The sequence below is a fragment of the Nomascus leucogenys genome, chromosome 8 (assembly GCF_006542625.1).
Source record: "Nomascus leucogenys isolate Asia chromosome 8, Asia_NLE_v1, whole genome shotgun sequence".
Taxonomy (NCBI): domain Eukaryota; kingdom Metazoa; phylum Chordata; class Mammalia; order Primates; family Hylobatidae; genus Nomascus; species Nomascus leucogenys.
In genome coordinates this window covers 89876766-89904470 of record NC_044388.1, presented here as the reverse complement: position 1 = coordinate 89904470, position 27705 = coordinate 89876766, and the positions used below count along the sequence as shown (strand labels likewise).

At 42.0% G+C, this 27705-nt stretch overlaps 1 protein-coding gene across 4 annotated transcripts in view; it reads right to left on the bottom strand.

Annotated features, from left to right (window-relative positions):
- The window catches only part of ZNF618 (zinc finger protein 618), a 180608-nt gene extending 157989 nt beyond the window's left edge, over window positions 1-22619 (bottom strand). For 3 of the 4 annotated variants that reach the window (XM_030817675.1, XM_030817672.1, XM_030817673.1), the window contains exon 1: window positions 22494-22611. In XM_030817675.1, coding sequence (XP_030673535.1) covers window positions 22494-22526 — 33 coding nt within the window. In that variant the 5' untranslated portion in view covers window positions 22527-22611. Of the gene's footprint in view, window positions 1-22493 lie in introns of all 4 variants that reach the window. The other variant, XM_030817674.1, reaches the window with a different exon arrangement.
- Between the last annotated feature and the right edge of the window lie 5086 nt (window positions 22620-27705).

The following is a 27705-nucleotide window of genomic DNA, read 5'->3' as shown; positions in this document are numbered from 1 at the left end:
ATGAGGGACCATCTCACGCCACCCTCCTTGAGACTCTGAGGCAGGCTGGTAAGAGGAAAACCAAGGTGACAGGACCTACAGGGAATGCCAGGAGAAGCTAAGCTACTTCTAGCTAGGGCTTTCAAACCCACCCTGCAATCCTACCAGGAAAGAATCTGAGCATAAACCACTGGGCACTTCCCAGCGCAGCTTCACCAAGCCAAAGGAAAGAACCACATATTGAGGTAACTATAGTCTCAGCCTCACCTCATTAACCTCGGGCTGCTGCATCGCTGATCTGTCTATAAATATGTAACATCTAGCCCTCCTCTTTCCACTAAAGGTTTGAGGAAGCAGTCCCAGCTATTCCAGAGGCTGAGGCAGAAGGATCGCTTGAGGCCAGGAGTTTGAGACCAGCCTGGGCAACATAGCAAGACCCTATCTCTACAAAAAATTTAAAAATTAGCTGGGCGTGGTGGTGCACACCTGTAGTCGCAGCTACTCAGGAGGCTGAGCCAGGAGGATTGCTTGTGCCCAGGAGTTCAAGGCTGCAGGGAGATATGATCCAGGCTGGGTGACAAGGCAAGACCCCATCTCTTAAAAAAATAAAAATAAAAATCTGAGGAAGCAGCTACTGACATCATTTAGGATATATACCAGGCCAAGCCAAACACGCCAAACACGAGACTTCCCTTATTTTGAATGAATAAATGAGGCAAACGGGGAGAGCGAAGGAAACAAAATGGGGTGACAAAAATTGGAGTTAAGCAGCATGCTCAAGATTCAGAGAAGAAACATACAGAGCACAGTGTTACTCTGGGAAACAGAAAGACATCTCAGACACACTCCTTTGTGTGCTCAGTAAAATTAAAGACAAGAACAGAGTGAAACAGAAAGAGAAGCTCCAGGAATGAAAAGTGCAAGGAATCAAATAACACCATTAAGCCAGTATCAGGCCAGGCACAGTGGCTCACGCCTGTAATGCCAGCACTTTGGGAGGCCGAGGTGAGTGGATCACCTGAGGTCAGGAGTTCAAGACCAGCCTGACCAACATGGAAAAACCCTGTCTTTACTAAAAATACAAAAATTAGCCGGGCATGGTGGTGGCCACCTGTAATCCCAGCTACTCGAGAGGCTAATCAGGAGAACTGCTTGAACCTGGGAGGCAGAGGTTGCAGTGAGTCAAGATTGCGCCACCACACTCCAGCCAGCCTGGGCAACAGGGCAAGACTCTGTCTCAAAAACAAACAAACAAACAAACAAAAAAACAAAATATAATCCAGTATCCAAAGCAGTAAAGGGCAGAACTGTCAGTGCAGAAAACCGAGTAAGTGATGCAAAGGAAAAGCTGGGGAAACATATATAAAACTAAAAAAAATTTAAAGAGATTAAAATAACCAAAAGTAAAGATAATTACAGAAGGCAAACAATAGGGGTATATGGATATATAGAGATAACTGCCATTTTAAAAAGATGAGACCAATGGGACACATGGAACAAAACATTTCCTATTATTAAGAAAGAAATCTGTAGACTGAAAGTACACGCCATGTTCCCAGCAACTAATTAAAAGACATTAAAACATAGAGCCTGGAATAAGCCTCGAATTTCAAGAGTGAAAAAAGAATGATACAGGCATTCAGGAAGGCTGGGGATGGGAAGAGAATTAAGCACAAAAGCAAAATATCGTGTATCCTCGAAATTATCTTCTAAAATATTAATAACGTAAGACTACAGAACATCTCTTGAGTACTGAGGGATAAAATGCATAACCCAAAAATGTTGTATTTATCCAAACTGCCATTCACATATGAAGGAATCAAAAACATCTTCTTAGTTGTACTAGTACATAGGGGGAAAAATTGTAATTAGATGAAACAAAACACATCAGTTATGATAATAAATATAAACAGGGGTAAGTTCCATATTAAAAAACACAGATCTCAAGACTCTGAGTTTTTAAGTATAAAAAAGCATGATATCCAAAAGAAATACATAGTAGCTATTTTTTAAGTACATAGAACAAGCAAAAGTAAAATAAATATGTAAATCTATACAAGGTAAATTCCAACAATAGAAAGCAGGAAGTGCTTTCATAAAAATCACTAGAATTAAAGGCAAAAGCAGGAAATGAACTATAAAAATTAGAAAATCCAGAACTGAAAGTAGAAAGCATAAAACAGGTCAAGCAGGGCCTATTTTTACAGATTAAGGGTACAACCCATAATAAAATGTAGCAGGCAGGTGTATTTCTGTTAAATGACCTAGTAATAAAATACATAAAGTAAAATATATAAAGCAAATGGCAAAATCAAAAGAATATTAGAAGACATTAACAGGCTCTCAATTTCTTGAAATAATTAGAAAAACTTAATAATATATCTAAGGCCCTATGGGGAATCTGAAAAATACAATTAATAAAGTCAATGATATATAAAAGTGGCTTATGTAATATGTGAATACAAGCAACAGATAAACCCTAAAAACAGAAATTACTTCTTTTGCAAGCAGATGAAACATTTCCACAAATTAATATTTAAAAGGAATCCAAAAATTTCAATAAATTACAAAAAGCAAAAACTATTATTGGCAATGTTTCTCATAACAGAATAAACTAAAAATGAATAAAAATAAACACATTGAAAAAGGAGTAACATAGAAATTTAAATTATACTTTTAAATAATCTTTAGGCTACAGAGAACATCAAAACTACAATTGTAGAATATTTAGGGGAGAAAATAATAACGACACTTCACAATAAGGGACTTTGGTCACTTACAGATGTGACCAAAGATGTACTCAGAGGAAAATTCATTGATTAACCCAGCACTTTTATTACTAAACACAAAAATAAAGAGCCAAGCTTTCACTCAAGAATTTTTAAAAATCTGAAGACAGCAGAACGGTGGGCTTACTTAACATAAAAGTATAATAACTTGGAAGTAATTAGAATTGACAAGTAACTTTAAAAATTTAAGGGGGAAAGAATAGAACAATAGAAGTCAACAAAATACTCCCTGAATACTAGTCATTCAACCAAGGAATAAAGAAAAAAATAATACAGCTACAAAAAAAATCAGTTTAGGAAATAGAACCATAGAGAGGACATTCTTAAAATAACATTATATTCTGTTCTATGCAAATACAGTTCAAATTCTTGATGAAATGAATACATTTCTCAGAAAATATAAATGGTCAAAACGGGCATGAAAAGAGCAAAAGCCAAAATGTTATTGAAGAAAGGATTACAGTAGAAAATAATTATCTCCAAAAACCTGACAAGACAGAGTTTAATGGCAAGTTATTTTAAACTCTGAAAAGATAATTCCTGTGCAATATAAATCATTCCAAGCAGGGACCACAAATAAACATCTGGCATGCACACTTAAACCCTCATTTCCTACACTCTTACAAAACACTAAATTGTTTACACATGACAAGGCCTCAGAATCCTTCTCAACACAGCAATCTCAGTGACCACTACCAGTAAGTACATAATCTTAAATGTATTTATCCTCCATGTTTCAGATCGCTGAAAAGCTTTCTAATTTATAACCCCTATACTAGCATAACCCCCCTTTAAAAATGACAAAAACAGCACACTAAAAATAAAACTGCAGGGCAATCTCACTAATGGATATAGACACAAAACACTGCAAATTGGACCCAGGATGCATTAAAAGAATAAAAACACCATGAACAAAATGGGTTCCTTCCAGGATAGTTTAATATTAGAAAATCTACTAATATAATTCATCACATCAGCACATCAAAGGAAGAAAACCATATGGCCATCTGGGTACATAATAAAAATGCATTTGTTAAAAATTCATCATCCTTTTACCCCCTCTTATTACTAAATAGCTTCATAGTGGGGGAGGGGAATGATTCACACTCCATTGCAAAAGAAAAACTCAAATACAGAAAATTGAAAATCACTCCTCTATCGTATCACTCACCTCCATCTTCACAAATTTTAAAAATAAAAAACTCTTAGCAACTCAGAAGGATGCTTATTTAGTGATAAAAAATACATTTCTGAAACCAAAATAAAATATCATACTTGATTACAAAATGCTAGAATCCTTCTCACTAAAAAAAGAAATAAGATAATACAAGAATACTTGTTATCCCTGTTATTATTCAAATTGTTCCAGGAGGTCTAGTCAATGCATAATATAAGAGAAAAAAGTACAATATTGTAAAAGATGAAGGGAAATGAATATTATTTGCATATGATATTATCGCCTACCTAGAAACCACAAGAAACTGTTGGAACTAAGAAGGTAATACAATAAGTTATCCACTAACATAACAATCACATAAAAATCAATAGTTTTTCTATGTACCCACTTTAATTAGGTGAAATATTCAGTGAGGGCAATGATCTCAGTCACAACTGCAGTCAGAAATATCAAATATCTAGAAATAAACTTAAAAATAAGTGCTCAAAACTTATTTGGAAAACTCTAAAACTTGAGTCATATAAAGGAGCATGAATGAATAAAAAAACAGACCATGTTACTGGGTGGAAAAAACATAATATTGTCCTATCCAAGTCATTTTATAAATTCAATACATTTACAATTACAAATACAAAGCTAAGTTCAAATGTCACTTCCCTCAAGAAGTTGCCTTGGATTCCCTTTACCAAGATTCATCTTTCCCTCCACCACCCTTGGCAATCAGTCTGAGAGCACTAAACTTTCTACAGCACATTCCAGAAGGCTGTGAACAAAATTCATATTGATTCAGCACCTTGGCACCTATTAAGGGTCACTGCCCATAGTTGGCACAAATATGTAATGGTCAGTCAGGTGGATGAATAAATTGAAAAGGTGTTTAAGATTTTGAAAGACAAAGAATCATCCTCCAAATACAAACTATCAGCATAAATGCAGAAAAACTGGTTATTAGAGAATTCTGGCTAATAAAATGTGAGATTTAAAAATAATTTACTGAAAAATTACTATTTGTATAAAAAAAAGCAAGGATAGATGTGAAATTGACAAAATCATCTTGGAGCACTGTGGAATTATGACTCTTTTTTGCATACATACTCTATGTTTTCCTCATTGAACACAAACTCCTTTCATAATAATAAGTCAGTAAAGCCTTTTTAAAGAATATACTACATTTATTTTCCAAATGAACAAAGCTTCCCAAAGCCTAGTATCAATAAATGCCAGAAAAGGGGCAGGTGGAAATATGGAAATGTGTTAAACTAATATGTACCCTTGACCCAATAATCTCTTGTTCAGACTGTATCAAAAGGAAATGGCTTTAAAATATCAAAATATTTTTATATATAGAAGATGTTAATTACAGTATAATTTTGTAAGTGAAAAATCAGAATCAACCTAAATGTTCAACAATAGAGTATGAGTTAAATTATTTTCCATTCTCGTCTGTGAATATTATGTAGTCTTGAAAAATGGCTTTGTCATTAGGAAGACAAAGCAGCTTAACAGAGAAGATGGGGAAGGAAAAGGCAGGAACAAAACTCTAAGACTTTATGACTTAAATAATAAAAATATGCTTACAAAATAACCAGAGGGAAAGGTGTCCAAATTTTAATGGTAAATGTAAGAGCGCTGACCTTTATTTAGGATGATCTTTTTATTTTCTGATTTCTCTACAATATCACTAGATTGTTTAAAAATTAACTTATCAAAGCAAATATTAGCATGCAACTAACTGCAGCCAGGGAAACATTCAGATAAGCCGCAACTATCATATTCTATCTGATTCAATAATGTACTTCTATAGTCCCTAGGGAAAGATACCGGCACGTCCATAGCATGTTTTGAACGGAACTCCAGAGGCTTTGGGGTTAGACAGACTCAGGCTCCAATCTCTGCTCTGCTACTTCCTACAGCAAGTTTCTTAACCTCACTCAACCTCTGTTTCCTTATCTATAATGGCACTGATGCCAGTCTGGCTAACAAGGCGAGTCTGCCCAGTGAAGGCGTCCACCACAAAGCGGCCCAACTTAGTGAGCACAGCAGGCAGTGCAGTAATTTATCTGCTATTTTGTAAGTCTCCTCTTAAGACATGATTCTAATATTAACGTTTACTTTAAAGTGATCAAATTAAAACAGTGTGATACCTGTACATCTGTACATCAAGAGAACACAACAGAGTCCAGAAACAGTCCTAAGTATATGGAAGTTTAACGTAAGATAAAGACAGCATTTCAAATCAGGCAGGAAAAGATGGATCATTCAATTATTGGTGCTATAGCAAGGAGCTCACCATTTGGGAAAAAAATAGAGCCTGATCCCTATGTCCCTCCTTTAAACCAAATATATTCCAAGTAGATAAACCATTTACGTATAACAAAACCTATATAAAAAAATAGAAGAAATTTATAATTTCTGTAAATGCTTTTCTGCTTGTTTCCAGTTATTTCATATTATTTATAAACCCAATTCTACTGTGACCACTTATGCATATATCACATGGTATAAAGACGTAAGTATTTCTTGTATGTTCCTACAAGATAAACTGTTGATGTGTTAGGTTATGGAAGTGTTTAACTCTTTTCTTTGACCATCTGAACCATTTTGAAATGTACAATCCAGCAGTGTTAAGTATACAGGCAGCCCTCTGTCTTCATGGGTTCCGCATCCATGGATTCAACCAACCTTGGATTAAAATGAACTGCTGCATCTGTACAGAACATGTACAGGCTTTTTCCTTGTCATATTCCCTAAATATAGAGTACTTACACAGCATTTACATTGTATTAGGTACTCTACATAATCTAGAGATAATCTGAAATATAGAGAAGGATGTTCGTAGTTCTATGCAAATACACCATTTGATGGCAGGGACTTGGGCATCCATGGATTTTTATATGGGCGGGCGGGGCGTGGAACCAATCCCCCACGGATACTAAGGGACAACAATGTTCACACTGTTGTGCAACAGATCTCTACAACTTTTTCATTTTACAAAACTGAAACTCTCACCCATTTAACAACTGCCCACTGTCCTTGCAACAGCTGCTGGCAACTACCATTTCACTTTCTGTTTCTGCGTTTGACTTCAATTTCTCTTATGAGTGGGATCACACAGCATGTGTCTTTTTGTGACTGCCTTATTTCACCAAGCAGAATGTCCTCAAGTTTCATCCATGTTGAAGAATGACAGGATTTCCTCCGTTTTTAAGGCTGAATAATATTCTATCATATATTGTTGATTTGTTAGGTTATGTAAATGTTTAACTGGTTTCTCTTACCATCTTAACCATTTTTAAATGTACAATCCAGTAGTGTTAATAATAGAATATTTTTCAGCCTTAAAAATGAAGGCTGAATATATCATATTTTGTTTATCCATTCATCTGCAGATGGACATTTCAGTTGCTTCCACCTTTGGGTATTGCAAATAATGCTGCAATAAACATGGGTGGAAAACATCTCTTTGAGACTTTGCTTTGAATTTTTAGATATATACCCAGAAATGGAATTGCTGGATCATATGGTAATTCTATGTTTAATATTCTGAAGAAACACCCTATTGTTTTCCATAGCAGCTGCACCAACAGCACACAAGAGTTCCAATTTCTCCACATCCTCACCAATGCTTTTTTTTTTTTTTTTTTAAATAACAGCCATACTAATGGGTAGGAGGTGATATCTCACTGTGGTTTTGAACTGATGAATGATGTTGGGCATCTCTTCATATGTTTACTGGCCATCTGTATATTTCTTCGGAGAAATGTCTATTCAACTTCTTTGCCCATTTTTTAATGGAGTTATTTTTTGTTGTTGATTTATAGGATTTTTTAATATATTCTGGATATTAACCCCTTACCAAATACATATGATTTGCAAATATTTTCTGCCATTCTGTAGGTTGCCTTTTCACTATAAATTCTTAATATGGAGAAGTCTTTTTAAATGTGGCACACATATACACATACACACAAATATAAATATAAATATTTATAAATATTTATAAATAAAAATATAAATATTTTTAAAAAGTAAACATTGCATTTAACCACCGCTTCCACTAAATAACATTAAGTTTTAAAAAGTCTAGGGAAAAAATGGAATCTAAATAAGAAAGTCAATATCTCCAAAATCCAAAGAGCTTTTCTTTAAAAGTGTAAAGGAAAAGATAAACACCGCAAGAGAAAAATGAGCAAAAAGGTTGAACAGGCAATTCATAAAAGAAATGCAAGTATAACATATCAACCAAAATATAATGCAAGTAAAACATACCAACCAAAATATAAAAATACACCAACAGATATTCAACCTCATTAGTTTGCCCATCAGGCCATCAAAGATTTAAAATATAAGCACAAGGTAACGGCCAGGATGTGTAAAATGGGCATTCACAATCTCCTAATAGAAATGTAAATGGGTACCACCTGGCTGGGAGACACTTGGCAAGTTCTGTCTACATGTAGAATAAAAATCCACTGTGGTCCTGCAGTCAGCTTTCCAAACAGTGATATTAAGGAGATAATCATACAAGTGAGAAGCTGTATGAAAAAGATGTTTCTCACAGAGTAGGTTATAACAATGACAAATTAGAAATAACCAAAATCTAATCGCACACTGAATTTTGAGCCATACATACAGTGGAAACACAATGTAGTCAGTAAAATAATAATGAAGACCTATCTACATTTGCTGATGATGAAAAATATATCTATGAATTTAAAAAGAAAAAGACATCAGGCCTCAGAACAGCATGGAATATAATCCCATTTGTGTAAAATCATATGTACTTAAATATGTAGAGATGGCTTGAATAATGCTCATCAAAATGTGAAGAGTGGTTATCTCAGCATTTCAGGTGATTTTTTAAAAAGAATAATCTTCATTTTTTTTGTACTGCTTGAATGTTTTTGTAATGAACATGTTATTTTTATAGTCAGGGAAGAAAAAACTATTTTCATTTGGAAAAAAAATAGAAGTGGAGAACTAACTCTTAGTAGACATTTCACACTCAGAAACCAAAAGAGAGCCTGTATCCTATGCAGAGACAGTGTAGTCAGGAAGTCCTGAGTTCAAGTCCTGGCCCTCTCACTAGTTAGCTGAATGACCCTGGGCATGTTATTCAGCCTGTGTCTTGGTTTCCTCCCAGGAAAATAAAGATGATAATTCTAAGTCACGGAGTTGTTTTGAAGATCAAGGGACTAACATTCACCAGGTTCTCAATCAACATTAGTCTCATTCTCCCTTCGAGCTCATTATTGAAAGCACATAGCTCGGCCTGGCACACAGGTCCTCAAAATGTGTTAGGTGATTGAATGGGACAGACAGAAGAACAGACAGTCATATAGAAGGACAGACGTCTGAAGGGTGGAAAGATGGAATGGGTGAGTGGGTAGAGAGAGAGATGCATGAAGAGGTAGACAGCTGGTCAGACAGATTGATGGGCACACTGATGGTATGGTGGCCGTTGTTTTCCAAAGATGGCCACATCAAGATATATCCCATCCTACACACTCAGTGTGAAGCTGACACGCCTCCATAGATAGATGGAGTTGATGTCCTGCCCTCTGAATGGCGCACACCTTTGTAACTGCCTCAATCAATACAATGTGGTGAAGTGATGCTGCATGACTTTGGAGGCTAAGTCGTAACAGGTGAGGCTGCAGCTGCTTAGTGCTATCTATCTTGGCACATGCATCTTTGCAGCCTCAAGATGCCACGTAAGAAGTCTAGCCATATATGAAGCCTCTATGCTGGAAAGACCACACATGGAGAGGGAGGGAGAGAAAGAGAGAGAGAAAAAAAAGACAGAGATGGTAGCGGGGAAACAGGCCCAAGGAGCTCAGCTGTTCAAGTCTTCAGAATCCTGGCACCAAATATGAGCATGGAGAACGCTTTAAGATAACTCTGCCTCAGCCACCATATGACCACAACCACAGAAAGACCCTGAGCCAGAACTGACCAACTGAGCCACTGCCAAATTCCTAGCCCACAGAAACCACGAGACAATAAATGATCATTGCTGCGTTAAGCCACTGAATTTTGGGGTGATTTGTTGCACAGCAATAACTATCTAATACAGACAGTGAGGTGAGTGTGTGTGGGTGGGAAGATGAACTGGCACTGACTGGAGGATTTTTGCATGTGGAACCCTGGCAATCAGCACTATCTTGCACTTAAATCAGACCTTACCTTGTACATCTCTCTTGTCCGTTCCAAAGGCCTCCTGCTTACCTGGCTATTCCAAACCTCTCTTACCTCAGCTGTTTATACTTCCAATCACCCTCTGATTCTCTGATTAACTGCCGTCCTGACCAAACTAACAGCACATGCTTTCTGAGACAACCTAGTCCAAGCCCTTATTGTACAGTAAGGAAAACTGAGGTCCAAAGAGAGCAAAGAATGTACCCAAGACTGGAGAGCGCCCAGGGCTATTTCTCCTACAACAGCCCGTGGGCTCCAGGTATCCCTGGGGTTGAATCCTGACTCCACCTCTCACAGCCTGTTACTGTCCCATTAGGGCAGCAAGCGACACTGCAGGCCCTAACTGGGACATGCCAGAGCTCTTGGCTCCAAGCATACCTTACATCTGTCTGGGCATAAATTTGCATTCTGAATCCGGGAGGCCACGATTCCAAGTATGTCAAATGTAATTAATTACAGCAAACCTTCTGCAACTGTTTTCAAACGTGGTATTAAAGGCTTTGTGAGCATGGAACACACAACCCGCTGGTCTGCTGAGGGCACATGGGGAGCTAGGGGCTGAAAGCCAGGGAGTCCCAGACCTAGGCCCCACAAAATGGGGAGAGCAGCTTCCCCAGATGCCATGGCTCAGAACAATCCGCCACAGACAAATGGGTAGCCGTGTCTCAAGTCCCAGCCCATCCATCGACTCCACACCCTGGGCAAGTTACTGTGCCTTCCTCAGCTGTACAACGGGAATGGTAAGATTCGACACCTCAAGGGGCTGTTGCTGAGTTTAGAATATGGTGGCCACCTAAATTTGAATCCAGCTGCCACTTACCGGCTGTGTAGCCTTGGGCAATTCCTTTCACCTCTGAATTTCCACTCTCATATTTAAAAAAAAAAAAATCCCTACTTTACAAGGTGACTGTTTTAAATGAGATAATAGATATTGAATGCTTAGTCCAAGCCCTGTCATATAATAAGCACTCAGCAAATGTGCAATGATTATATTTCAAGGCAGATAAATTTCATTGTGCAAAAATAGTGTGAGATAAATAAGAATGCTAAACTTCAGTCCTTGAAAAGTTCCTAATTAAAAAAAAATAAAATTTTATAAAGCTGAATTTCCAACACATGGCTCAAACTCCTTTCAAAACATGAAGAGCAGGAGTACTGAATTGGAAAACTACAGACTGCTGCTACCCGCCTGGGCCGCTCACCCACCTCCAGGTCTCTGATCCAGGCTGGAAGTCAAGGGAGATGATCCCCCACCCTGCCAGCTCTGCCCATTATAAACGGATGCCCTCTGGGTCTTCTAGCAGCCTTCCTTCCCAAATTATTACAGGAAGCAGACACGACTTAGCAAAAGAATGGCTTCCAGTCCCCGCAGGACCCAAAATCCACAGCCCCCAGTGTGACCTGGGTCTCTATGCCCAAACAAGCCCAGGACTGCAACCTGATCCAAAAATACCCCAGTTCAAACTCAAAAACGAATTTGGAATCTTTTGGTAGGCAGAGAAATTGTCAGGGATTATCTTTTAGATTTGTTTTTGCTCATCTTGTTGGATTTGCTTTCTTTCAAAGTGTTCAACTAATGTTTAGGGGAGGGATAAGCAAAGTGGGAAACAATATAATCTTTTCCCTGAATTACTAATCTCTCTTTCTTTCTCTTTCTCTGTCTTATAAACTCCCATTACCTCCTCCATTTCAACTACCTACTTACACTAATGCCTACACCACTACATCATCATCCCATGCCAGGTTCTGAGTCCTACAGTCTGTCTAGGTATCTGATGACGGTGTTGTGTGACCCTGAGCAAGCCACTTGCCCTCTCTGGGGTTCCACTTCCTGTACTATAAAAGGAGCAGGTTGGCTTAGATCAGCACTGTCCAATAGAAATATAATATGAGTCATGGAGGGAATTTCAAATTTCCCTAGTAGCCACATTGTTAAAAAAAAAAAAAAAGTAGAAAGTAAAAAGAAACCAGTGAAATTAGTATTAATAATATATCTTATTTAATCTAATATGTAAAGTATCATTTCAACCTGTAGTATTTTCAAATTATTACTTTTATAGTCTTTTTTTTCTACTAAGTCTTTGAAATCTTGTACGGATTGACTACCCACATTTCAACTACTCCTAGCTACGTGCAGCTAGTGGATACCAATACATACTGGATGGCACAGGCTTAGATGCCATCTGTGACCCTTATAGCTCTAGACCCCTCTGATAAAACAAAGGCAGGCCTCACAACAAATTCCAACTAAGGCTAGTAGCACCCCAGGGAAGTTTCTCTTCCCTGAGGCCTCATTTCAGACTAGTTTCAGTTTTATTTCAGATCAGTTTCGCTTTCTGCTTTTCCAGCATACATTATAAGAAACACCCACATAAACACAATTAAATTTTTATAGTTATTTTTCCCAGTTGATGAAATTAAGGAAAAAAAATTCCCCAACATCCAAAAATGTCTTCGTCTATTCTTTTTGGGTATTCTAAGTTCCCCAACTACATCTTCTTGGCTTGCAAAAACTCTGAGTCCAACATAAAGCAAAACACAAATTCTCTGCAAACTTTCACCTGACAAAAATTCTCACCCTTAGTCCCCCAATTTTCCACAAAAATGTTGGAACAGGCAGGAATTTGTATGGCACAGGCTCAAAGCAGAGAGGTAAGAATGGCTAGCTCCTCAGATATGCTGTCTTGGACAATAACACATCCAGTAAGCAAGCCAAAAGCACTTCTGACTTTGAGTGCTACCAGCAAACTGCAAGCTGGGGACTTGCCAAGAGATACTCAGGCCTCCTCTGCTTTGCAGGAGCCATTTCCACCGCTGGGGGAGACACCAGGTTTCATTCCTCCCTGGGTCCTCACCCAGGAACAGGGCTGACCCCTGGTAATCAAAGATCGACCCCTGACAAAGGGCTCACTTCACTAGAAAGCAATGTTTTTCCCTGTTTTCTATAGCAGACTGGGGGACCAAGCATCACCTGACTCCATTTATTCTCTTTAGCTTATATAGAAAGCCTCATTCTGCTTTGTCAGCCAAAATATTTATATCATTTTTTTGTCGACTCAATACCATCCTCACCTCAGCCTCCCTCCTTTCCTTTTTAAGAAAAGAAAGGAGTTGCCGCCAACATGTTTCTCCCGTTCTTTGCTGTTCATGAAGTACTTTCTAGTCCATTAACTCATACGATGCTTTCAAAAAGCCTGGAAGGGTTTAAGGATGGCCTGTCCTCCCACTTAACAGATGAACAAGTAGAGGCTGTGTCGGGGTCCCAGACCCCAAGGCCTTCCAGGGCTAGGCAGGCCACATACATGATTGAAACAGGATGAGGCTGGGGACAAATGCAAACAGGAAAGAATCTGTGAAAGGCCCACAAACTCCAAACTTTCTGAACCCTGGGCTGGCAAAAAGATAAAGTAACATACAAGAGAAGGGACCCACTCACCTTGTGGCCCTTAGTCTGTGACTCGGTTTACACAACTTCCCCAGCATAGCACTAATAATTGGTACTAGTTATAAAAAGTAACGTATATTTAAAAAGTAACACGTATGTCAGAGTTTACAAAGCATTTTCAAACATGTTATCTTATGTCATTCCTGTGAAGAATCATTACCAGCCCATCTCTCAGATGCAGAAATTCAGATACAGAAGGACTAAAGAACTTGTCTGCGGACTTAAAAGTGTGTAAGCAGCAAACCTGTCCCAAACCCAGGTCATCATCCAGGAACCCCAGGGCCTGCCTTGCCCCACGTCACTTACACTGCTGAGAGACACCATCCAATCCAGCTGCCTAGCCACAGGCATCTCCCCTTTGAAACCTGATCACTCCAGGATCAGGCAGAGAAGCAGGTCATCCAGCCCTGCTTTGATGACAACCCCAAGAGTATCTAATTATAACAGGGAAGGGAGGAGTCAGGATTCTCTCGCTATTTCTCAAGACCAAATTAATTTTAATTCCTTTTGATACAGTGTATACACACAGGGCAGGAAAAACACTGGTTGAGGAGTTAAGAAATCTGAGGCTTTTAGTCCCACTTCCGCTTGTTCACTGAGGTCTTGGGTAAGTCAACTCCACCTTCTTCCCAAGGCCTCAGTTTCTGTGTGTGTGTGTGTGTGTGTGTGTGTATGTCTCGAAAAGGAAGGACAAACTGGCTTCATGTCTCACCTAAGCCCAACTGATGGGTAGCATTATATAATACTAAGGACACTAAGGCCACTGGCCAGACTCAATGGAAAGGACTGCCATGGTCAATTACTGATGTCTGCCACAGGCTGGAGGATGGGGAATGGCAGCATGTATGTTTCTTATTTACCATCCTTGGACTAGATGATGCACAAATAACATGCTGCAAGTGAAAAGAACTTTGCCCTTTACAAACTTTTTTCTTACATCTCTCACAACTTTCACAAGAACCTTGTGCATCACCATCATCATCAATTTATTATCATCTCACCTTTACAGATAAGGAAAATACGGTGCAGGGAAATGAAGTACTTTGGCAAACACCACAAAATGATTAACTGGTGGCGCAGAGAGTGGAGCTGTGCCTTGGCTCTCTGACTATGCTCTGCTCATTCCACCCTTGGAAATGTCAAACTGGTGCTCTGCTGTTGTCGGGCCAGCTCATGCATGTGGCTGTACTGAAGAGACCCCCCCATTTACAGAACTCCACCTCCCTCCCACAGGCTACTTGCCCCTCTTAGAGAAGGCACAGGAAAATTACAAAACTTACACACAGACATGGCAGGAAAGTAGGGCTAAGTCAGAGTTCCAGATGTTTCTTCCCAAGGTGAAGTCCTGCCTTCACTGTACAGGGTGGGGGGCGGGGCGGCAAGCTCAGAGAAAAGTGAGGTAAACAGAGCATGGAGCCCCACAGTTCATAGTCCTCCCCACCAGGAGGACAACAACACTCAATCCCAAGATGCTTTCAACTGACAGATGTACCACTGATTTTATAACAGCTTTTGGAGAAGAAATAAGAGGGAGAAAAAGTTCACTAGAAGAACGAATCTACTGTAAGACACATCCTCATTTCAGAAATATGGAAATGTGGGAATGTGAACATTGAGGACAGATGTCTAACTTAACTTAGGATTCTATGCTTGCTTGCTGAAATTGGCCGTAAAGTGTTAAAAGTGATAGCAAAGAAACAGAAGGTTCTTTTTTCTCCCATAAATTTTCCCTGAATCTTTGACATCTGCAAACCAAAATTCAACCAAAGATACGGTCACATCACACACTTAGCTGCTTCAAGTTGAAGGGGCCCATGTGCCCGGATATTCTGCAAACAAGCCCCTGGTGTTCAGTTCCAGGACACCTGGCTAAGAAGACCAGGCATAAATACAGGGCACTGCTGTGCCCCATTCACCATACCTGCAAATCAGGCATCTGGTGGCCCCCCATCCACTTTAAAGAAATACTTTATACAAAAGGAGTGAGGAGGGCAGGGGTGAAAGTCATCAGACGAACTTTTTAAAAATCCCCCAAGACATGTAAAGGAGCATTTCCCCATCTAAGGATCCCTGTTGGACTTATTATTCCAGGGGAGCCATGGCTTCAGAGCCAGCTATAAGAAAATGTGTCTCGGGTTCCCTAATAAAACACTGGCTTTGACCAAATGGCCAAGCCCAAATTGGTCATCCACTCTTCACTAGACCCAAAGCCCACTGATCTGAGCTATTTCCAAAAATCAAATGAAGTCATCAAATATTTAAGGAGCTGCTGCTCTGCGCCAGACCCTAAAATGAATAACCGGTGATCTCTACCCTCACGGATGTTAGAAGTTGGCTGGAGAAGCAGAAATGCAAACAACCAACTCTGACCTGTGGGTCCACAGTGTTTGGGAGGTACCACGCGGGCAGAGGGAGAGGAAGTCTACCTGGGGTAATTTGTTGGGGAGCTCTACAGAAGAAGAAGTGCAGCTGATCTCGAGGAGGGTCTGGTTTCTCATGGAGCAGATATGAATGAGGGAAAGGGCACCAGAGGCAGGGGTCCCAGCACGAGCAGAAGCTCAAAGATATACAGGTCCACCCGCGATTGAGATGTATCCCTTTTAAAGCCTTGCCACAGGCTCAGAAACAAATCCAGGAACATTCCAAGGAGCTAGAGCAGCCCCGGAATGAAAGCATCCAGAACGCTTTAACAAGAAAGTCTCATGGATGGCAGGCAGTTTTAAAGCAACAGCCAAGAGTGTACATTTTCACTTGTCGCCTAACTTTGCCTGCTAAAGAGAAGCCACCAGGTTTCCAGGACTACCCCAAGTGTTGTCAGTGGGACTTAATCTCCCCAAATGGAGAATCCCTGGCCACTGGGTTGAGTCAACTCACATGCGTCGACCACCTTCTCAGGCCCTCAGACCGGCAGAGAGTCTCCACATGTGACCCCTTATTTAATCCTAAAACAACCCTGCAAGGCTGGGATCATTAACCCTCTTTTCCCAGATGTAGAAGCTGTGGTTCCAAAACCAGAGTGACTTTCCTGAAGTCACACAAAGCTAACCACACCACGAGGTTGGATTTCAAACTCTGGTCTGGCAGATCTCAAACCGAGCTTTCCATTTTGCCAATTGGGGTGGATTCAGAAAATCTCTATGCATCTGACCTAAGGCCTGGCCTGGGGGGATTTCCTGCTGATGCCATGTTTTCTGCTCAGAAATAGATTTCATTGCCAGGCCATCTTTTCCCTCTGATCTCCTTCCTCTCTTCAGACCCCAGCCCTGGTCCTGGCCACCTGCTGCCTTTTTGCAACTTCATCCTTCTCTCTGGCAACACTTTATTTAAAATGCACTTCAAAAAACCATGGCCTCCGGGACTCACACTCCTTGACTTCAACAGCTCACAGGCTGCAACACATCATCCCAGAGTTACTAGCCATCATTTGTCATTTTTAACTACAGCACAGTGGCCTAACCCTGGTAGAAGACTGCTTTGGGACAAATGAAAGGGAAACGTGGGCTACTCTAGCCAGGAGAGCTATATGGATGGAACTCATCATCACTACAGGCTGAAATGCCTCAGAGCATGTGAGATTCAGATAGGAAGTCTCACCAACAAAACCAAGAGGTCTGAAAGGTGTTGCTACCCTTCTGGGGCCAGCCAGTGATGACGACAACTGGGCCAATCCTGAGCTGTCCAATATGGCAGCCACCAGCCACATGTGGCTGCTGAACAGGTGAAATGTTGCTGGTCAGAATAGAGATGTACTGTAGGAGTAAAACACATTAGATTTCAAAGACTCAATAGCACCCCCACAAAAGAACGTAACTTGTCACATTAATAATTTTCATATGGACGGCTTGATGAAAGGATAGTATTGTGGATATACTGAGTTAAATATGTTAAAATCAATGGCACCTGTTTCTTTTACTTTCCTTAATACACTATGAGAAAATTAAAAATTACATATGTGGCTCGCATTGGGGGCTTGAATTATATTTCTATTAGCGCTGACCTGACACATTTAAAAGATGAGGAGACTAAGAAATTCTGGGATTTTTAAGGAAGTGCACACACACAAAAATACAGACTGTGTTTCTGTCTGATTAAATTAAATATAGCACAAACACAAACTCTCTAACTCCAGAAAAATTTCTCTGGCAATTTAAACTAAAAGTGGGGAACAAAAGACCAGGACTCCACACACTTTAGATCTCCTCTCCAGCAAGAAGACCTTGCAAAGACGCTGCCTTCAAACTTGCATCTGCCTTTCCATATGTCCTTCCAGACTCATCCAAGGCCAACAAGCTGGGGTATGTGCCTGGGCCGCCCATGTGGCTGAGCTTTCTTCATAGGTGGCCCTTGAAGTGGGCTCAACTAGGGCTCAAAATATGTGGCACAGGACACCTAACCCACAGGGTTCACCTAAAAGTTAGAACTGAGATAATAAATGCAAAAATAAAGTATAAGCAATAAAGTGCAGTATACCTGCAGCACATCATGGCGGCTCAGCTAATCCAGTACCTTTCAAACTCTTTTGACCGTGACCCACAGGAGGAAATCTATTTCAAATCACACATACATCCACAAATATAAATACAAGTTTCATGAGAGGATACTCACCTGTACCCTGTGGTATGCCTCTGCTATTTTTTGTTCCCCTATATTCTAGTCCATTCTTGTTTTTAAAAAATTCTGACTGTGATTCACTAAACTGACTTCACAACCCACTAACGGCCCATGATTCAAGGTCTTGCCTGGGAATGGTAATTAAGAGGTACACTCTCCACTCTGATTTACATTGCTGTTTGGCCACTGCACCCCTCTCTCTAGAATATGGGAGTCGGGATATGGCCTCAGAATCCTTCTCAACACAGTGATCCAGATAGCCATAACCAATTCCTTGGAGTTACATTCAGAAACGAAACCTATTTATTATTATCCTTGATCTGATCCCAAGTGTTCATTTTATAAATGCAAAAATTGAGGCTCTGAAGGAAAAAGTGATTTGTCCAAGGTCACACAGCAAGACCTCGTGGGGGCTAGGGCTCCCAAAAAGAGCCACTTCATTTTACATCACCAGAAAGAAGGTACAACTGACCCCAAACATCACAAGAACATGGAATAAATTCAAAATTTCCTCATGACCATGAAAAGTCGGCTTATATACATCCAGTCAAATATGGCAAGGAAGTTCTTATCACCCACCAAGGAGAAGACGTAAGGATTCTGAGGTCAGAGGAAGCAGCATGCCAAGAGCTGAGTCAAAAGCGAGAAAAATATTGTATCTGACACTGGAAGAGTTTTAAAACCCAGTTTCTCAAGTGAAACAAGCCATTGGCTGTTTATTTTCTAGGACGACGGAGAGGTCAGCCTTATACCGACCAGCCATCTTTGTTGCTTTCGTTCTGCAAAAGCAAGAACCCTTGTTTAAGTTCACCTCTGTGCAGGGCTGGAAGTATAAGCAAACCTCTTTTCCTAGCTTGCTCCAAAGTCAAGCTATAAAGCAGGCCCTTGAAATTTCAAACCTTATTAGAAAAAATTAAAAAAAAAAAAACCTCCTTCGGCAGAAAAGCAAAACATTAAGTAATAAGTCTCCACTGTGAAACTGAATATAAATGATCTTTCGCCAAAATAATTCAGCCCATCATCAAATTACCACCCCTCAAGTCCAATTTGCCAGATATTTTGCCCAATAATCTACGAGAATGTGGTGAACAGACAGGAGCTAATAAAAATTAGCTCACATATCCATTTCTGGTCACACGTCCACCTAAAATAGGAGGTGAGAGAGCCAAGGCCAAGGTCAGATCTCAATCCAGAGAGAGACACCAATAGAAACAAAAGAAAACTGGCCCCGCCCCCAATAGAACCATCATGCACCTCTACTTCCTTTACAACAAACATGATCAGAATAACCAATTAAGAAAAAAAAAAAAAAAAAACCAGAAAAAAAAACAGGTCTACAAAACCAGAAATGATTTTCAACTTCTAGCCATAGACAACAGAACAAAATTTCAGCAGAATGGAATAAAGGAATCTGAATTGTGTGTCAGGAGATCAGGCCACACAAAGGGACGTGCTGCAATATTTTTATTCCTTGCACCAGAAATAACCTGTTATCTACAACCCTGACTTTTTCTCAGATGCCCCTACCCCCCTCCACCCCTCCCCAGCCCATCTCTCCTTCGTCACTGCTAAACTCAGGCCTTCTGCCTCATGAGGCCTCCAAAACCCCTTGGAAATTATAAATTCCTTGACCGTCCTAGTCATCGGCCTAAATAATTCAACAGAAAAAAATTTTTTTAATTATGCTACTTAAAAAAAAAAAAAGCTCATTCCAAATATGTCAGAATGTGACCAGTCAGCCCTGAAGGATTTCGTTACTAAAAAAATAAAATCTCCCAAATGCAATGGCGATGATGGGAAATGTCAAACCTCTGCCATTGTCAAATATATTTCACAGAGATAATATATTTGACTTATTCCACTTAAACATCCAAATTTCCACAAAACAGGGTTGGGAATCTATGGACTGGGGCCACCAGTTTTTCCAAGACCAGCTAGTGGCTGGCAAAAGGAGCAAAGGGTTTCCTTTCTTGCCCCAGGTGACCCACCATCAATTTCCAATCCAAAGTCTCTCCAAGATCCCGCCCTGCAAGTCCTAACAATATGCTCTTTTTGGACAGCAAAATTGTAACTTTTTTGGGGTAGGCTCAAAATCCCCAGCAAGTTCAATCAGATACTAATTTATCACAAAATCCTTCATCTTTGGGTGGGTACTTTATTTTCATGTGTCAAATTTCAATTCAGTCAATATTTATTTGCCTTCTTAAATTTTTTTTCTTTTTTGCTTCACCTTCATGTGATTCATTTTAAGGCCAAAACCTCCACATGAAATATTGTTTGCATATATGCTTTCATATTCCAAAGGCAAACCTTGGGTTTGGCTTTTGTTTGTATTTTGATTATTTTTCCTTTATTTTGTTGCTGCTAAAACCAGCTGAGTTGGTGTTTTATCACATTTCTTCAGCAAAGTAAGTGTTCTACCAAGGAAGATGGATAAGAATCAGAATTTTCATCTCCTTTTTGCCCATCCCTCTTTTATCTTTTTCTTGTTAAGTCAGTAAAATTTGTGCATTTTTTTTTTGGTCACAAACCCCCCAAAATGATCAAGGCTAATGGATTTTTCCCCCTTTGAAAGTAATCACGTTTTTGAAAAATAACAAATATTGCTAAACTACCAACCCCACATCACAATCAAAGAGGCCTGAAACCAATCTAAATTTTTTTTAAGTAATAAATTTTTCAAATTGGAAGAGTGAACAAGACAGAAAAGGGAAAATTTTCTTCCTTACCAAGGATTCCTCAATCCTTGTCTTCATCAATTGATTCAGTTGCATGTCATAAAAAATGAGCTTCTGTGAATCCACTGTTAGTTTTTTCATAATAATGTTAATTATGCATATCTTATTTTAATGGCGGTCTCTCCTACAAATCTGTGGGCTACTCAATTTGTATAATGTATGAATTTACATTTTTTCCACTTAATGTTGCTCAAAAAAGGTTCCTGACATTTTCTGGATAAAACAACAACAAAAAAGAAATGCCTAGACCTTTCAGGAAACAAAATCAGAAAACAGTCTTAATTCTTCCATCAAAACAAAAAAAAAAAACCACACACAAAACCCAACAAATACAGAAAAAAAGAAAGGATTTCACTGTAACTTTTCCAGTTTCTGTTTTCTTTAGAATCTTAGGATTTAAATGCAGTAAAATGTAAATGCAAAATTTAAAAAAAAAAAAACTACAATTTTTGGGTGTGTCCAAAGCCAACATTTTAGGTTCTATTTTCTCTTTTAAATCCTTCGTTCGTGGAAACAGGAAAACTTTAAATATTGCCAAATAGAGAAATTAGTCTTTTTTTGCCCGCTGAGCTAAACAAGTTCCAAATTACAATGAAGTACAATTTCTAATTGCTTCATAAAGCCAATTCTCTCAGTTTTCCCTAAACTCAACAATTTCCCTCCTTTCTTTATTCCAATTAGTTTTTTTCTCAAACTAAAATGAGCTGGGTACCCAAACTGACTTTGCTTTTAGGAGGTTTTTTGCTTTCTCCCCTCCAAGAACTGAATTCATTCAAATTCCAGCTTAATTTTCATTTACATATTATCTGGATTTGGCTTCAGAAATAAAAATTGTCTCCATGCTTCTGGAAAGATTAAAGTGAAAATTTTCACCCGAAAAAAGAAAAAAAAAGAATCTCTTACCCCTCCACTGCCTGGTAGTGCAAACTTTTGAAAAAATAAGAAATAAAAAATATTTCTTTTCAATTTTAATTTCTTTTTTTATTTACAAAATAGTATCCTCTAGGTGGCGTCGTTTTAATGGGAAAAAACTACCGTTTGAAGAAAAATTAGAAAAAAAAAAATTGAGAAAGGAAAATATGGCCTAAAAAAAAAAAGATTGTTGCAAAAATGGGGGACCTGGGGGGAAAGACCTCCCGGGGGGTCATCGGGGACCCCGAGCGCAGAGAGGGTCAGGGGAAAATTGCAAATTTGGGGGGGAGGGGGCAGAGCTGGAAGGGGTTGCATTTTTGCAAAATGTGAATTGTCCAAACTGAAATGGCTGCTCTGTTCTCTCGCCGCTTTGTTTTCTGGGCTCCGGTCCGAGCCCGGGGCCGGAGGGGGCGCTGGGTGGGGGCCCCAAAAGACCCCCTCGTCACCCCCACCCTCCTCGCACCCCGCAGCGCCCGGGGGGGTGCTCTCCGGACCCCGACCCTCCCGATTGCACCCACAAAAAGCCCGCAAACGTGCCCAGGCACTTTGCATTTTGCAAATCTTGCAATGAAGTGGCGCAGCGCCCCGGGCCCCGGCCCCCCGGGGTCCCCCGCGCGGTGCATGCCCCCGGCCCCCCGTCGTACCTGCGGAGCCGCCGCGCCGCCCGGCTGGTTCATGGGTCCGTGCGGGAGGAGGCGGCCCCGGCGCGTCCTGCTCCTCCCGGGCCGGGCTGCTGGTGCGCGCACAATGCCGCCGCCGCCGCCGCCGCCGCCGCCGCCGCTCCCTCCTCCGCCCGCCCCGCTCAGGCCGGGGGGGCGGGGGCGCTGGGGGCGCGCGGGGGGGGCGCCGGCCCTCGCCCCCACCCCCGGCCCGCACCGGCCACGCCGCGGCAGCCGCTGCCGCCGAGCCGCCCCTCGCGGGGCCGCCGCCGCCGCCCCCCGCCGCCCTGCCCGCCCCCGGGCCGGCCTCGCCGTGCGGCCCGCGAGCTCGGGGCCTCGGCCTCGGCCTCCGCGCTGCCGGCCTCCGCGCGGCACACAAAGCCGGCCGGTCCAGGGGCGCGCCCGCCCTCCCGTCCGCCAGCCCCCGTGCCGCGGCGCACCCGCCCCCAAACTTTCCCGCGCCGCGCCCTGCCCTCCCCACGCCCCCCGCGCCCGCTCCCCGGCTCCCTTCTGCCCTCCCCCAGTCCCCCAGCCCCTCGGAAATGTCATTTTCACGCTGGAAAAAAAGTTCAGGGAGCCGGCTGTCGGCGGAACGCAAGAGGTTAATGGGAACTCTGTACCCCGCTGTACCCCCTCCCCAAAAAAAAACCAGATTGATTTGTGAAATAAAAGTTTTCAAGAGCTGGCTTGCTGGAAGACTGGAAGGCTTATCGGGAATATTCTATTGCCCTGCCGCTCCTCCCAAAAAAACTAATGTAATAAAATGAAAGTTTGAAGGACTGGCCCCATGTCCGACAAGAGGGGTTAAGGGGACTCTAGCCCCCCAGCCAGACTGATTTTTAAAATAAATATTTGAGGAGCCACTTTTATGTGAAATGCCAGTGAAGTGGCTGTTTCTGCCTATCCTTGCCAAATTAAAATATATATATGTATTTCTAAATAAAAGTTTGAAAAACTGGTCCTACAGTAAGACAAGAGGGATTAAAGGTTAAGGGGTATTAGCGCCCCCCCATATCCCCCAATTAGGTTGATTTAGAGAAGGAAAATTTGAGAAACTTGCATGTGAAATAAAACGTGAACCAGGATATTTCTTTCCAACATCCCAAAATAGCCAGTTGTTTTGTTGTTGTTGTTGTTTATAACTTGAGCAACTGCCTCCTTGTGACTTGGGAAAGTTTAAAAGGGATTTTTTTTTCTATTCTCTTCCCTATTCTTCTAAAAAATCAGATTTTTAAAAAATTGAAAGTACGAAGGACCTGCCCTATTACAGAGACAAGGAGGTAATTACTGGATCCATCCTACATCTCCCACAACTGGTTGATTTTTGGAATAAAAATGTTAAGAATTGCTCTTCTATGAGATACAAGGTGAACAGAAATCCTTCTTTGCCCCTCCCCAAAAGAAAACTACAAGGGTACTTTTCAAAAATAAAAGCATTGGAAATTAAGAGTAAACAGGTATCTTCTCTCTGCCCCCACCTTCAAAAATCAAATGTTCTTTTTTGTAATGTTTAAAGAACTGGAGCAATATGAGACAGGAAGGGTTACAGAAATGTTTTCCCTACAACCCTCAAAAAAGTTATTTTTAAAATTTTAGGAAACGGAAGCACTGTGTAGAAGACACCTCCTTTCCCTAATAAGTTAAACTGGGAATTTAGCCCTGTATGGGAGACATGAAATTAAGAAACACAACTCTTGCCCCCCTTAAAAAACACTCATACACAAGACATTAAAAGGAGCCTTCCGGCCGGGAGTGGTGGCTCATGCAAATAAAATTTTGGGACGCCGAGGCAGGCAGATCATGAGGTCAGGAATTGGAGACAGCCTGGCCAACATAGTGAAACCCCTTCTCCACTAAATATACAAAAATTAGCCAGGTGTGGTGGCACACGCCAGTCAGTAGTCCCCGGTACTCAAGAGGCTGAAGCAGGAGAATTGCTTGAACCTGGGAGGCAGAGGTTGCAGTGAGCCAAGACCACACCATTGCACTCCAGCCTGGGTGACAGAGTGGGACTCCGTCACAAAAAAAAAGAAGAGTCTTCTAAGCACTTCCGCCCAGACCCCTAAAAGTTGGAGATTTAAAAATTGAAAGTGGCCATTTTTCTCCCCACCAACCTGGCAAGTATGTCCCTGCCAGAGGTTTGGCAGCCTCTGCCCAGGCTGGTGTGCAGCAGGCACCGAGGGGAGTGGGGGCAGCTTGCGGAGCATGGCAGAGTTGGGTCCTGTGAGCCCTGAGCATATGTGCTGGCCGGGCAGCCCCTAGTCCACCTGCCCCTCATCCACCAGGTGGTTGGGGCCTTGTTACCTGGAGAGACGATCCAGGTTTGATGTCTGTCTGGCTCGATCCTTGTGTGAAGGTTTCTGGGCACCTGCCTCAAGGCGGGGTCCCCTCCTCTGCCTAGTGGAGCCAAGCCTGATCTTAGGCCTTAGAGTAGAAACTAGATCCAAAATGACATGGGGTCTCAGTCACCACAGCTGAGAGCTGTGTGGTACCAAGGAAAAACTCCTGTCCTGGGAGTCGGGAAAACTTGATACGATAAATATTCATTTGAGCGCTTACTATGTGCCAGGCGCCTTGTATCTAGTAGGACAGACACACACCATGAAGAGGAGAACTATTTGCAGCAGCTCTTCTCAAATGCAAGTGATCCTTGGAATCAGCAGGAGAGCCTGTTCAGATTGCTGAGCGCACCCCAGAGTTTCGAATTCATTTGGTCTAGGTTAGGGACCAAGAGTTTGCATTTCTAATGCGTTTCCAGGTGATTCTGATGTTGCTGGTCTAAGGGCCAGCTTCTTTTTTTTTTTTTTTTTTTTTTTTTTTGAGATGGAGTCTCGCTCTGTCACCCTGGAGTGCAGTGGCGCGATCTCGGCTCACTGCAAGCTCCGCCTCCTGGGTTCACGCCATTCTCCTGCCTCAGCCTCTCCGAGTAGCTGGGACTACAGGCGCCCACCACCACGCCCGGCTAATTTTTTGTATTTTTAGTAGAGACGGGGTTTCACCGTGGTCTCGATCTCCTGACCTCGTGATCCGCCCGCCTCGGCCTCCCAAAGTGCTGGGATTACAAGCGTGAGCCACCGCGCCCGGCCAAGGGCCAGCTTCTTAAAACCTTTGCGGTACAGTGCCAGCAGTGAGGTGCTCAGTGCAGCTCAAGGAAGGGTCCCACCCAGCCCGGGCAGGGGTCAGCGAAGATTCCAGGATGGTATTAATTAGATGGCAGATTCTCTCTAGAGCAGGGATTCTTAAATGGGGGCTTTGCATTGGTTTGGGGAACCAAGAACTACTCTTTAACCAAATGTATGTCTGTATGTGCATTTTGGGGGAGAAAATCTGTGGCTTTCACTCAAGAGCATCAGTGACCACCAACCTGGAATAATCCACAGCCTGTCTTCAGGCACCTCTGGCCTATGAAAGCAAATCGTCCTTCTCAAACTTCTATTTCTGCAATCACTGCAAGCCCTTTCTGTTTCTCCACCACCCGTGGGTCCCAGGAACTGGACCTTCTATCAGCACATCTCGGCCATAGAGGCATCTCCTCCCTAGGGGTCTCGGCCTTGGAGAGTGCATCCTTTCTTTATTCTGTACCAGATGGGCCATGAAGGGTATCCTTAGGGGACAATGGCTGAGCTTGAAGTCTTCCTGACAAAATCCAGTTTATAAATGAACCCACATATTTCCCAAACCACAGCAGAAACTATGCAATCACCCAGAGCTGTGATTTGTCTCCATTCAGGAATTAACTGAGGGTACACTCACCTTGTGGAACTTTTGGAGTGTCCTGAGGACCTGCCCAAGAAAGTGGCTAGGTACTGCATAAGGTGGCTATGGACCCATCAGGTGCACTGTGGTCATATCTGAGCCCCCTCACTTTCAAGAGCAATGACACTGTGACCAGCATGGGGAAGCCACGAGAAGGGGAGGACCCCCACAAACACCAGGCGAGCTCTGGGCAGAGCTTCAAGGGGGAGGGTATGTGGGTGGAGGAGCCAACATATTTTGTGATTACCCAGGGGACAAGACCAGACCTGCTCTATGATGGAGCAGGCTCTGTGATACAGCATTGGAAAAATGACTATTGGTCAGGGGTGTGGAAGAACAGATGCTCACATTGGTGGAAGCGTGGTCCAGGAGGGACCCCCACAGGCTCTACCATCTTCTGAGGGTCTATGGTTCAACTCGGCGTGCCTGAGTTTATCAAATTCTGGAAACTTTTAACTCCTTCCATGCCTAGCCCACTGCCTCCAGAACTAGCATTACTACATCATTTTAAGAGCCCAGCCCCTGGCATCAGTTCCCAGGTTCACGGGCTCTGGTCCTCCTCACCTGCAGTGTGGTCTCTAGCAGATGGCTCAACTTCTTGCCCCCACTTCTTCATCTTTAAAATGATAGGCCAGGCTCGGTGACTCACGCCTATAACCCCAGCACTTTGGGAGGCCAGGGTGGGCGGATCATAAGTTCCGGAGATCAATACCATCCTGGCTAACACAGTGAAACCCCGTCTCTACTAAAAATACAAAAATTAGCCAGGTGTGGTGGCATGCGCCTGTAGTCCCAGCTACTCAGGAGGCTGAGGCAAGAGAATCACTTGAACCCGGAGGCGGAGGTTGCGGTGAGCCAAGATCAAGCCACTGCACTCCAGCCTGGGCGACAGAGCGAGACTCTGTCTCAAAATAAAATAAAATAAAAAGAAATAAAATAAAGTAAAATAAATAAAATGATGCTAACAGTTTTATCTACCTCATGGGGTGCTCTGAGGATTAAATGATGTAACGCGTAAAGTCCTCAGAAAGTGTCTGGTATAGCGAGGTCAGGAGATCGAGACCATCCTGGCTAACATGGTGAAATCCCGTCTCTATTAAAAATACAAAAAATTAGCTGGGCATGGTGGCGGGCGCCTGTAGTCCCAGCTACTCGGGAGGCTGAGGCAGGAGAATGGCATGAACCCGGGAGGCGGAGCTTGCAGTGAGCCGAGATCGCGCCACTGCACTCCAGCCTGGACGACGGAGTGAGACTCCGTCTCAAAAAAAAAAAAGAAAGCGTCTCGTGTAGAGAAAGCACACACGTCGGCAGGTGGAATCTCCCCTGCCCCTCACTACCCGGGTGATCCTGGCCTCAGGGCTTCATCGCTGAGCTTTAGTGTCTGTCTTTGAAAAATGGGGATTCTAAAACCTACCAGTCTTATCAACACTCTTTCAGTTGT